A 13,238-nucleotide genomic window follows, 5' to 3' on the forward strand; every position below is an offset into this window, starting at 1 on the left:
GGATCTCTATGTCACTAACTAAAAGAGATCCTCTGCTTGCCTGCATGATTGTTGTGTGCTCTGAGGCTGAAAAATATCCAAAAATGCACGAGGTTCATCTAGGGGTTACTGAGGGCAGGTTTAAACACTTGCTAATCCTGCTAGGGGCCCTCCTGCCACAACAGATCCTGTAAAAAAAATAGCCTTGACCAAGCCAATAAGTATGCGTCCTTACACACTAATCAAAATACATATGGACATCAATGTAAATTGATACTTGTATAGCGCACTACTCACCCGCAAGGGTCTCAAGGCGCTTGTACGAAAACCGCTGTGGAACCCATCCTGGCTTTCCCTGTGAGGCGTTCACTCCTGGGCACCCCCAAGGTGGAGGCCAGGCAGGCCAGGCATCCTTAGCGTTGTGGGGGCCGTTGTGGAGATTAAGCAAGCTATTGCCCAGAGTTGCAGAGTGGGACTCCATGATTGGAATAGGCACCGAGGCGAGAATTATCAGGTCCGTGGAATTTTTTAGCCCAAAACCCACCAAGGCGGGGAATTGAATCCTGGTCCCGGGCTAGACCTCTGCATCAGGGTCTGCCGCTCTAATCATTGAGCCACACTTCTCCACATTGAGCCACACTTCTCAATGAACAAAGAACAAAAGTTATACAAAACATAACTGTGGCAACAGGTTGCCCAGGGACAAGTGCACCTGCAAAGCACAGGAGGATACACAACAGTGAGCAAAACATGATATACATCAGAGGACATTGAGGCGAAGAAGAGCAAAGAAGAGCAAAGAAGCATCTGGTGATGTTTACTAGGGGAGCACAAGACGACCTGCGCCAGGAGAGTACCAGAGATGCACAGAAATGAATAATAAGACTGCTTGCCCAAATAACGTGACATTTTGGCATACACAGTATTGCACTTTCAGCTTCTCTTTCAAGTGCACTTGAGCAACAGACAGTAAGCTGTTTTCAGTGACAAATTAAGAGTGCTACAGCCCTAATGCACACAAGAAAATGCATTTATTGACCTCAATGTTGCAGCATCTGCTGCACTCACAAGGCGTATCCCTTATGGGATTTTAGGTAGATATATTCTCTACACAGATCTCTGGGGCATATTACCAACAACTAGCGATAATTTTTGTCTCTAACTTGTTTAGAGACAAAAATTATCGCCGCACATCGGCGATTTTTATCGCAGATAAACCTTGCTATTAACAAGGTTTATCGCAAATGCGATAAAAAACGGCCGAAATGCATGAATATCGCTGAAAAGTCAGCGATATTCATGCATTATCGAGCAAATGCTCTTAGCCATGTTATCCACCTCCCATTGGATAACATGGCTAAGAACTGCTCAGGGCAGGTGTTAGCTTTTGGAGATATTCCCGCTTAGCGCGAATATCTCCAAAAGTTGATAATAGGAGATAGCGATGTTAGCGACTGTTTTCAGTCTCTAACATCTTGGCACGCCCACTTTGCATCTCATTAGTGATAAATATCACTGACATGCAAAGTGGGGCCCAAGATGGTCGCTATCTCCTACTAGCTGTCGCTAACTGGTGTTAGCGACAGCTTGGTAATAGGGAGATAATTTTATCTCCGCTTCCTTGGCTTTTAAAGCCAAAAAAGCGGAGATAAACCCTCTTGATAATATGCCCCTATGTTTGTAGATATCACCCAGGAACATTGATGAAGGCAAGCACAGTTCACATACATGACGACATGCACGCCTGCAAACATGCTGGAAGATTTATGTCATGTGTGACACCTTTAACTGGTCGTCAGTTTTGGTGAGCAGCCCTTGGCTAATATTTCTATGCCCTTACGGAGGGAAAACGGTGAATCATATATTTTTTGTCCATCTTGTTTTTATATTTGACTAGTTATTTGTTTTCTCTTTTTTAAAGGATTATCTGCTTTTCTGGCGCGCGCATTCAAAACTAAAAGCTTGTCTCTACAATCATTTTCAGAATTTTTGTTTGCCCTCCATTGTTATGTTGTGACTTATTCATTAGTGTAGCTTTAAGGCTCGTGCTGTAGCGAGCCTCTAGAATGTTTACCCTTGCATCGACTGTATTCTCTCTTGTGGGTCAGTTACGCCCTGGCTGCTTGGCTATGAGATGCGTTGCTGGCTCCGCCTGTGCTTCTATATTTCTACTACAATAAACTACTTGAAGAATCACCGCTCAGACTGCTTACATAACAACTGGCGACGATGAGGGATCTGAATCATTAATTCTCTTCATTTTTTTTTTATTACATATATATATTTTTTTTTTAAAAAGAAGGAGAACATCTTGGATACTTTAATCTATATCGGAGGATTCATTAACTTTTTCTACACTCCCCGCACTTATGGACCGCTACTCCGCCCTTTCTACTACAACCACGGATGGACTTTGTAAATCTGCTTAAGGTAGGCCCGAAAAATCGTTACCACTTACGATTTTCAGACGGCACCCGCCTGCATCTTTTGATTGCCGAACGAGGTTCCTATCGCGCTCCCTGTTGCGCGACCACTGCTGCCTACGCGACTCTCCTACATCATCACACTCGCTATCACGGAGTGACGGAGGCGCGTAAGGTCACGCTGCGTGACCCTGCGTAGCGGCCATTTTGGGGAATTACTTCGGCTGTCGGCGTTCGTCAATTTCACACGGCGCTTCACGCCGCTTTTTCTTCACAGTGCCTACACGGAACAGGCAGAATTATTATTACAAGCGGAATGATTTATTGATCATTTTTCACGAGGAGCATAGGTGAGACTGTCGGAACACTTACTTTTACATTTACGTGCAGTATCTTATTGTATTTCTACTACTTTTCCTTTATTTTATTTCATTTTATGGATACTGGTGATCAACCCAAAGATACTGCAATGGCCCAACAAAATTTCGTCATTAGCCCCCCACAACCTATTTGGGCTACAGGTTCTCAACCTGACATGAAGTGGGTGGAATGGAAAGAATATTTTAATAACTATATTTGTGCCATTGATGAAAATGGCAAAATGAAGCCTGAGCAAAAGAAAAGGATACTATTACATTCCTTGGGGCCTAAAGGTTTAAAAACCTTCTCACGAATGCAAAATGTGGTGGATACTGACTTAAGTGAGTTTGATAACGCAATTGCTGATATGGACAGGTATTTTGCTCCCAAAGTATGCATAGGTGTTGTAAGGCACACATTTTTCCAAAGGAAACAGAAGAAAGAAGAGTTGGTTGATGAGTGGTTGGATGATTTAAAAAAAACTGGCTATTGACTGTAAGTTCGACAACCTACATGATGATCTCATTAGAGACCAATTGGTTATGCATAATGACAACTCACCAATTCAAGATCGACTTTGGGTCAATGGTGATGCACCTCTTGATGATGTACTTGCAATAATGAGGAAGTCGGAAATGTCAGGGAGATGTGCTACTATTGTCAAAGACACAGTGAAAGAATTAGACAAAACGTCATCTGCTGTTTTCAAAATTCAAGGCACAACAAAGAATCAGACCAAACAACTTCAGAACAAGAACTTTAATCAATCGTTCAGGAATCAAGCAAGGGACAACAAGCCAGAGGACAGGAAATGTTACCGTTGTGGTAGCAAGGATCATATGGCTTATTTCAAGTCGTGCCCTGCCTTACGGAAGAAGTGTAGTGTCTGTGGTCTAATAGGACATTTTAGCAAAATGTGCCGCAAACGCAGCAATGTCAAATGTATTTGGAATGATGATGGCAGTGCTAGTGAGAGTGGAGAAGATGAGGATGGTTGTGTCAAAAATGTAAGTGGTAATTACATGCTAAATATCACTGATGAAGCAATGGAAGGTAAACCAATTTGTGAAGTGTCTTTAGGTGGCATTAAGGTAAATGTATATGCTGACTCGGGATCCCCATACACGATTATTAATGAGGAGGTATGGAGGAAGAAATTTACTCACAAAATAGGGGATAAGTTGAATCCTTCAGATGTTAATCCCGTGAGTTACACAGGTGATAGAATAGGTTTATTGGGTTTCAGGTGGCTCATCTTCCTATTCAAAGGTAGACTCTCTAGAGGTAAATTGTACATAGCCAAAACGGGACCGTCTGTCCCTGGTTGGTTCGACCAGAAAAACCTCCACATCATCCTAGACCCTAATAGCAAGGAGAAAGTCTTAGTTGTAGATGAGTGTAGTAAGATTGAAGACGCCTTGAAACGTAAATTCACTGGAGTTGTAAGTGGTCACTTAGGCCAATTAAAAGGTTTTGAGCACAGAATCATGCTCAAGAGTGACGCACTACCTAAAGTGCATAAGGTCAGACCTATTCCCTTGTTGATAAGGGATGAAGTTAAAAAAGAAATTCAAGGTCTTCTAGCCAAGGGTGTTATCGAAGAGGTAGATTCCTCGGAATGGATTAGTCCAGTAGTTGTAGCTAGAAAATCCAATGGCAAGATTCGTTTGTGTATCGATTTACGCCACCTTAACAAGAATATAGTAATTGAACGGTTTCCTTTACCAAAAATTAACGAGATGGTTTCTTCCTTAAGAGGGGCAATGTGGTTCTCTACGGTGGACCTTTCAGCTGCTTACCACCAAGTAGTTTTAAATCCTGAATCTAGACACTTGACGGCTTTCATCACGCCGTTTGGCTGCTTCCAATTTATAAGGATGCCATTCGGCCTTGCATCAGCCGCAGCTGTTTTTCAGCGTTTAATGCACAAATTGTTTGGCAATATGGATGGCATTTGTTTCTTTCAGGATAATGTTTTGATTGCAGGTAATGATAAGGAGGACCATGATACTAAACTCTGGAAGGTTTTTGAGACACTTAATTCTGCAGGGTTAACTGTTGAATTGTCCAAATGCAAATTCGGTGAGAGAAGCGTTTCTTACCTTGGCCATATAATCAGCGAGGAGGGTGTCAGGCCGAAGGCATCTCTTATTGAAAGCATTGTTGCTTCGCCTGCACCTGAATCTAAGGAAGAAATCAAATCCTTTTTGGGGATGGCAGAATACTGCGCTAAGTTCATTAAAAACTTCGCTTCTAAGGTATACCATATAAGGTCCTTGCTAAAGAAAAATGTGAAATTTGAATGGACCAAGGAGTGTAAACGTGAGTTTGCTGAGATTAAGTGGGAACTACAGAAAGTAAATGCCTTATCTAGCTTTGATCCTAATTTAGATTGCTGTTTGACAACCGATGCTAGCGACAAAGGTTTAGGCGCTGTTTTATCACAAATTGGGGAAAATGGAAAGGAGAGGATCATTTTGTTTGCATCCAGAGCCTTGTCACCAGCAGAAAGCAGATACCCTATCATAGAAAGGGAGGCCTTAGCTTATGCATGGGCTTTAGAACACTTTCGTGTCTTTGTGTGGGGTAAGATGGTCAACATCAGGACAGACCATAGACCGTTAGTCCACATCTTGTCCACTGAGGGCACTGCAACCGCTTCGGCTAGATTAGCCAGGATCTCCATGCGCATGAAAGAATACATATATAACATCACTTACGTACCTGGGAGAGACAATGTGGTAGCCGATTGTTTATCAAGGTTACCTTCCCCTCTAGAGGAGTGCGTGGATGACCCATGGGGGAAATTCACTGTGGCGTTTGTACATGATTCTGGAGTTCCAGCTATCAGCAGGGAGGATTGGTCAAAAGAGCATGGTTTGGACAAGGATTTGGTGCAAGTTTCGAAGTTTATCTGTCAAGGGTGGCCTAAAGAAAAGTATATGTCAGGCTGTTTGAAGTCATTTTGGGAAATCCGTTCTGAGTTATCATTAGAAGGTGAGATGTTGATGAGGGGTGATAGAATCGTCCCACCTGTAGGTTTGAGGAAAAGGGTTTTACAAATGTGCCATGAGGGACATTTCGGCATCGTAAGAACTAAATTAGTGGTCAAAAATTTGTTTTGGTGGCCGAAAGTTGACAAGGAAGTTGAGACTTTTGTAAGAGCGTGTTCTGTTTGTAGTTCAGCCGACAAGTCCTTGAAGACTTTGAGACCAACCATGAGTGAGGGACTTATTCCTAGTCTCCCGTGGGAGACTATTGCAGTGGACATTTTTGGTCCAATTGGGGATGAGAAAGAATACGGATTGGTTGCTATTGATCTTTTTACCAAATGGCCTATAGTTAAGTTCGTAGGGAATGTGGATACCAAAACTGTTTTAAAGTTTTTGGACAAAATTTTGGGAGTGGAAGGACTACCAGTTAATATCCTAACGGGTAATGGAGTTCAATTTTTATCAAAAGATGCTAAAGAGTACTTTGTAAAATGTGGCATTACACATAAAACCACCTCTTTGTACAACCCCAGTGGGAACGGGACAGTAGAGCGCTTTAATAGGGTTATTAAAGGTATTTTGCAAGCTGCTAACAACAGGAAGTTAGATTGGAAGTTGGAGGTACAGAAGGCTGTGTGGTCCTACAAAGTCACTTTGAATAATTGCACTGGTGTCTCCCCCTTTTGTTATGATGAGAGGTAGACTTCCCAGATGCAAGTTTAATCCAGGTTGGGTTTTCAAAGACAGTGTTCAGGAGTGGTCCCCAGAGGAAGTTAAAAAAAATCAGGTTTTGGCTCACGATAAAAGCAAGGTTTACTATGATAAACGTCATGGTGCTAAAGATGCTGTTATAAATGCTGGCGACTGGGTAAGAGTTAGGAAACCTTATAGAGTGGCGAAAGGTGAGAATAAATTTGATTCGCCTAAGATGGTTGTCGAGGTTCTCAGGAACTCTGTCAGACTGAGCGATGGCAAAGTTTGGAATTTAAAGGATGTGGCTTTTGACAGTTGCCAAGACCATGGTGTGGTGAATGTGGAGCCGGAGAAGAAATGTTGTGGTGATTTCGGTTGGATTGAGGATTATTTTGAGAATACTGATTTACCGTCTCAGTTAGCGCCAAATTTGTCACTTCCTCAATTAGGGGAGGGGGAAGTGGTGATTAGTGATCCTAATATGATTGATACTAATGTGACTTCTTGCCCTGCTCTCACTCATGCTAATTCTGATGCTAATTCTGTTCCAGCTTTACCAGTCACAGATAATTCTAAGAGGTTGAGAGTTTCGCCTTGTTGGCTTAAGGATTATGTTAGGTAGACCTCTTTAGGTAGGCTCTTTTTATTTGTCTTTTGTGTTGTCTCCCTTTTCCCGCCTACCCTTGTTTTCCCTTTGTTTTCCTTTTGTTCCTTGTAAGGGGGGGGATGTGTTATGTTGTGACTTATTCATTAGTGTAGCTTTAAGGCTCGTGCTGTAGCGAGCCTCTAGAATGTTTACCCTTGCATCGACTGTATTCTCTCTTGTGGGTCAGTTACGCCCTGGCTGCTTGGCTATGAGATGTGTTGCTGGCTCCGCCTGTGCTTCTATATTTCTACTACAATAAACTACTTGAAGAATCACCGCTCAGACTGCTTACATAACATCCATCTTTCAGATTTTTGCATTGCCATTGTTTACATATGTCAATGGAAACAGGAAGTGTCTCATTAAAACACACGCTGTCACAGGATGTGCAAAAGATAAGACAATGCACTGCCTAACCTGAATGGCGTTTGTAAAGACTAGAATTCCGTATAATCATTGACTAATGAAACCATCAAATACCATTGAAATGATATTGTTCTAAAACTACACTTCCTATTCCTCGGCATTAGTCTGGCATCACAACCAATTGTAAAGTTGGCAGCTGCTTGCAAAAATCCCATTTTCATATTTACAAACGACTTGGCACTGCATGCCTTACACAGCACTTGAAAGCCAAAATCAATAACAACTGGAGAAGCAGAAGCCTTACACACACCATTTCAAGCTGTATCCACCTGAAACCTTTGTCTCAATAAACGCGCTTTTATTTCGTGCACGTACTAAACTCTACTTTTATTAGTCTGTGTGCTGTGTCTCTGGCAGGTTACAGGCAGAAAATCTGGACAAGACATCAGTCAAGATTGCCAATTCAAACTCTGCCAGTTTCTCTTTGCCCTCTGTCTCCTCCTTCAGTATTCCTGGAGAAAGTGAAGAAACAGTGGATCTAAGGGCAAGTGGACAAGTTTTTCTTCATGTTATGAAAATCAGATGTTCTTATCTATGTTTTTCACACATCATAAACAATATTTACGTTGTTGTTGAATTACTTTATTCAATATGTTACATATCATAAAAGTACATACATTCTAGACAAAAAAACACGCATAAAATAGTATGTCCAATTCACAAATATAAGGACAATAAAAGACGTTAAAATAAATCTATATCCAATTTTTAAAAAACCCCCCTGATAACAGCAAATAAATTGCAAGATAATAATGTACATAAGGACTTTCTATAAAGGCAAATTCACAGCTTTGTTTGAGTTTATCGACCTAGTACGCATCAGCCAAGCACTTGATAAGTATTTTGCAACCCCACATGCAATGAGCAGAGATGTTGTGTCTGAAGAGAAGATGCGTAGGGCGACCTTATAGTCGCTAACTCCCAGCTCCCTGCATAATGGTTTAAACCATCGCGATCTGGCTCTTTGATATGCTTTGCAGGCAAACAGGAAGTGGGGTAAGGATTCAGACACACGTGGGCAGTTTGGACAGGTAGAATGTAGAGCTCGTGTTCCTTTCCAGCCCTCCATGAACTTATTAAGAGGAAGAGTCCCATACCTCATTTTCAAAAAAAGAGATCTATCTTTTGGAACTTGAATAAAATCCAGGAATGGTTCAAACTTCCTCGTGGGCTTGAATTCCAGAAATTTGGTAGTTAGGGCTCCCCGCTTTAGACTCTTCAGTTCCTCAGCATGAACCCACTCCCAGTAGATTTTCTTAACAGCCCCCCTGGGGGGCGGAGACTGCGAGATCCAAAATTCATCCAACCCCAAATTCATAACCAGCTGCCTCAATTTATTAAGCCACTGTATCTTGTTAGCACTATTCAAGGAGGTTCGTTCGTTCAGCACCAAGGCATATTTTGCCAGTTCTGGTGTCCTTCTCAGGCGCACCCAGAACAGCAAAGGGCGGAGGCGAACTATATCCGAGACCGAGCGTTTGCCCATATCAAGGAAGAGGGGCTTCAATTGAGTCGAGGTAGGGAGGGAACCTAAGTCCCTCAAAAACTTGTTCTTGGCTCTAACCAAATCAACTATATTCTCACTGCCCCACAGTTCAGAGCCATAAACTGCAGAGGCCAGTGCCTTTCCTTCGTAAACAGCTAGTGCCGGGGCTATGGGCCTACTGACAGACATTCGCTGGTTCCTCAGAATTACTCCACATACTCTTTTGAGGTTTAGGAGCATTTTGGCGACATGGGAGTCCCATTTCATTTTACTGTTGATCCTGACTCCCAGGTAGTCAAATTTCTCCACCACCTCTAGTGGCGACCCATTAAGATTGATAAAAATTCTCTTTGCTTTTTTGGTTGGGGCATTACCATCAACTTTGTTTTAGTGGTATTGATTGTCAGTCCACGTTCGTCGCAAAACAGAGCAAATCTGTAACAATTTCTGGAGACCAGACGGGGTTTTGGACATCAGGAGGGTGTCGTCTGCAAAGAGGAGGGTGGGTGCTTTTTCTCCCGCCAGGACCGGGGCATCGGCAGTGTCCTCCCTCAAATGGCCTACCACTCCATTAAAAAAGAGAGAGAAAAATGTCAGGGTCATCACACAGCCCTCGTGCACCCCCCTCTTCACAGGCACCCTCTCTGTTAGTTGTCCTGGCTCGCCCAATTAATTCTGGCATAATTGTCCTAATAGAGTTTAGCAATAAACTCCAGGAGATACTGCGGGAACCCCATGTCCATCAGCACCCTCCACAGTTTATCACGGGGAACCAGATCGAAAGCGCTCTTCAGGTCTATGAAGGCCAGATATAAGGTCCCCTACATGATGGTCACAGATTTCCAGTATATAACACAAAACCTGAAGACCTGATCCATCGTTCCCACATTTTGTCGGAAGCCCGCCTGAAAGTGAATCATTATATTCCCTTCCTCAAGCCAAGTTCCTATTCTATTAACAATGACCCTGCCAACTACTTTCTGAACAGCATCGATTAAACTAATCGGCCTGTAGTTGGCAGGGTCCTCCCTATTACCTTTCTTGTAGATAGTTACTACCTCAGCACCCTTCCAAGAATCTGGGACAGGATGTCCATGAAGAATTAAATTCATTAGTAGGGCAATGAAGTCAGTATATAGCCTGGGATCATGTAAAAATAAGTCAACTGTTAACCCGTCCGGGCCCGCTACTTTAGAAGGGACTATACTTATAATGGCATCATGAACTTCACAAGTTGCGAAGGGTTCTACAGGAACATGCCTGTCTATAGGTAAATCATTTGATGGCCACAAAATTTGCCCTGTCTCGTCCTCATCACAATATAATTTAGAGAAATGGGATTGCCATTGCTTCTCGATTATGTGGTTAGGGAGGGGCTCTACTCCTCTTCTATCAAGTTTGTTAATCAAATTCCAAAACAGGGCAGAGTCCTTCGAGCAGGCAGCAATCTTAAGTTGTTGCCAATGCTCTTCCTCCCAATCCTTCTTTGCCCTTCTGTTACAGTTGTTATATTCCTTTCTGGCTACCCTAGCTTCTGGCGCGTCCTTACTTCTAATGCAATTTGATATTTCCTTTCTCTTTTTCCTGAATTCTGCTGTATACCATGGTGACCCCGTTTTAGTATTAATATTCTTCCTAAGCCTTTGGTGTCCCCAATGGTAAAGAATAAGCCAATTTTCTCTATTAGGCTCTTGTAGGAGTCTCTAAATTTAGAACTTTGTTCAGTCCATTGATCAGAGTTAAAAGGTGAAAATTCTCTAGTCTCTGCTTCAACTAGCTCTTTAATACTAGTTAATTTATCTTCTTGGCACTTCACCCTGTTCCATGTTAGTTTGCGATTACAGTTAGATGGAACTACCTCCTTTGCAGACAATAAGGGACCATTTGGTGCATTCCTCCCGCTTCCCCATCTTATTTCCATACAGAGCGGATTGTGGTCACTGTCCTGCGACTGTCTGATTTCCATATCCACTAATCTGCCCCAAGATCGGGTGTCAAGTAAAATATAATCAATACGGGACGGGCAACTAAGTCTATTATAAGTCATCGCGCCATTTGGGTCTGAAATGGTCCTGCCATTCAGGGCGCATAAATTATGTTCTAATGTTATCGCAATTAATTGGATCGCTCTAGGTGTCCATTTCTTGATTGGCGCCAAAGTCAGGGGCGGTAACGAAAGTCTCGAATCCTCTTCGCTACATCCCAATTGGTCATCTTCACTTAGGGGTTCATAGGTGCAATTAAAGTCTCCCCCCACAATAACACTAGACGAGGGGGTGAGTCCCAATAATGCTACCTCAAGTAATGATATAGTGGGTGAAGTTTGGCCTCCCGGGGTACCTCTGGCATACACATTAAACAGCTCCAACGAGCTTCCGTTATTGCTGTCCTTAATGGAGATATGCAAAATGTCACCAGTAGGTAAATCATGCACAGTAAGTGCCCAATTCAGGGCCACACTAATCAATACATGTAGTCCCCCTGTAGTCCCCCTGATGGGCGGCCTCTCCCTGCACTAGTTGCCGGAATAAAATGGGTAGAATACCCACTTTTGTACAGGGGGATCAAACTCCAGGCTTCCTGGAACATAAAGATCTCAAACGTATCAATGAAAACGTTCCAATCTGGGTTTTCCATATTTTTTTGGAGACCCGCAATGTTCCATGAAAGCAGCTTGATCATATTGGTATTTGTGGCCAACCGTCTAGTGGACATTACCAGAGCCATTGCCTCCACTGCTGACCTTAGTGGAGGTTGAACTTTACTTAAATCTTTATTACTTTTTCCCCAGTCAGGGGCCACATCAGCGTTGAACACCATCATCTCCCCATCTATCTGCCCTAAAGTGAGGTTACACTGGTACTCGGGTATACGCATATTGTTCATTTGAGCTACACTATTCAAAAGGATATCCTTTAGTGGTCAATCAATTTTATTGAGCTCCGAGTCATCCCTAGGGCTAGCTCTAGACCATAACGGAGCATGTCTAATTTGTATGTCAGAGTCCCTAGGGGGGCATGTTCTATACTCAAGGGCCAATAAATTCTCCGCAATTGCTGCATTATTAAACTGTATTTCAATGCAGTCTGTTAGTGAGCTGAACAGGGACAACCTTTTTACATTAATCATATCCCCCTAATAACCGATCTGCACCCTCTCACATGGCACAGCCAGTGAATGGTTTTATTACGGATTGATTCGCTGCTCTCATAGGCATTAGCAGCACCAAGCTTAGTGACCCCGGTCATGTAAACAGTGGCATTTGGGACACTAGGTGATTTATTAGTCCATTTCTTACTCCAGGATTCCCCAGCATTTGCCTCTTTAGTAGCCTCTACTGAGTAACTAAATGGTTTTTTACCCCCATGTGGATCCTTGGGCTTTGGTGGTTGTCCCCATGGTTTTGCTACTTCAGCGTAGGAACTAGTCATAGCCTGCCCTCTTGGCACACTAGCCAACGAGGTTTGGGCAGGAATCTTGGGTAATGGCCCTCCTACTATTTTGGGAGCATTCAATGGTACTGCTCTTGCGTTTGGGGCTTTTGCCAATTTGGACACTATCAATGCCTGAGGGCTATTTTTCACATTTGATTCTCCCTGCTTTACTGATTCAATCAGTAGTTTTTTAATAAAAGCTATGTCCCCTTCCAGACTTTCCATTTTCTTCATGATTGTCCTATTAAAATTCAAACATCTGGGACATTCGACTGTAGCATTCATAACCTCCACAACCCCCCCCCCCCCCCCCCCAGGTCTTTTTGATAATACCTCGCTTAACTCTCTAGATTCCCCTTCCAACACAGAAAATCGATTAGAGCAAGTAATACCCAATTCACATGATCTCGCCTGCACAGAGCCATCTACATTTTCTATTGAATTGACCAGAAGATCAACCTTACTACTAGAGGTGCCACCCCTTATGATCTCGATAACATTAGCCTCCATGGGATTAGCAAGGACAGAATGCAAATCATCAGCTGGAGATATATTTTTTGTTTTTTTGTTAAAAATTGCAGGGATCACTTTGTTCCTTTTCCGTGACAGGCCATCTACAAGGGGATCATGAATTTGCGTCTCTTCAATAGACGGGGCCCCCAATAAAATATCTTCACAATCCTCAACAATAGATTCAATGCTAGTTAAAACACAATTAGTTGCAGAATGTAGGGATTTTTTTGCCTTTTTTTGTAATTACTGAGGCTCCTCCCCCCTCCATTAGCTTTCTCTTGCCCA

General features: G+C 42.7%; 1 protein-coding gene across 1 annotated transcript in view; it reads left to right on the forward strand.

Annotated features, from left to right (window-relative positions):
• LOC147673997 (polycystin-1-like protein 2) overlaps positions 1–13,238 on the forward strand; it is a 915,503-nt gene that overhangs the window by 447,397 nt on the left and 454,868 nt on the right. The window contains exon 20 of the mRNA XM_086945086.1: positions 7,878–8,004. Within this exon, the coding sequence (XP_086801212.1) occupies positions 7,878–8,004 (127 nt within the window). The remainder of the gene's footprint in view (positions 1–7,877; positions 8,005–13,238) is intronic.

Source organism: Lissotriton vulgaris, chromosome 12, assembly GCF_964263255.1.
Source record: "Lissotriton vulgaris chromosome 12, aLisVul1.2, whole genome shotgun sequence".
NCBI classification, from domain to species: Eukaryota; Metazoa; Chordata; class Amphibia; order Caudata; family Salamandridae; genus Lissotriton; species Lissotriton vulgaris.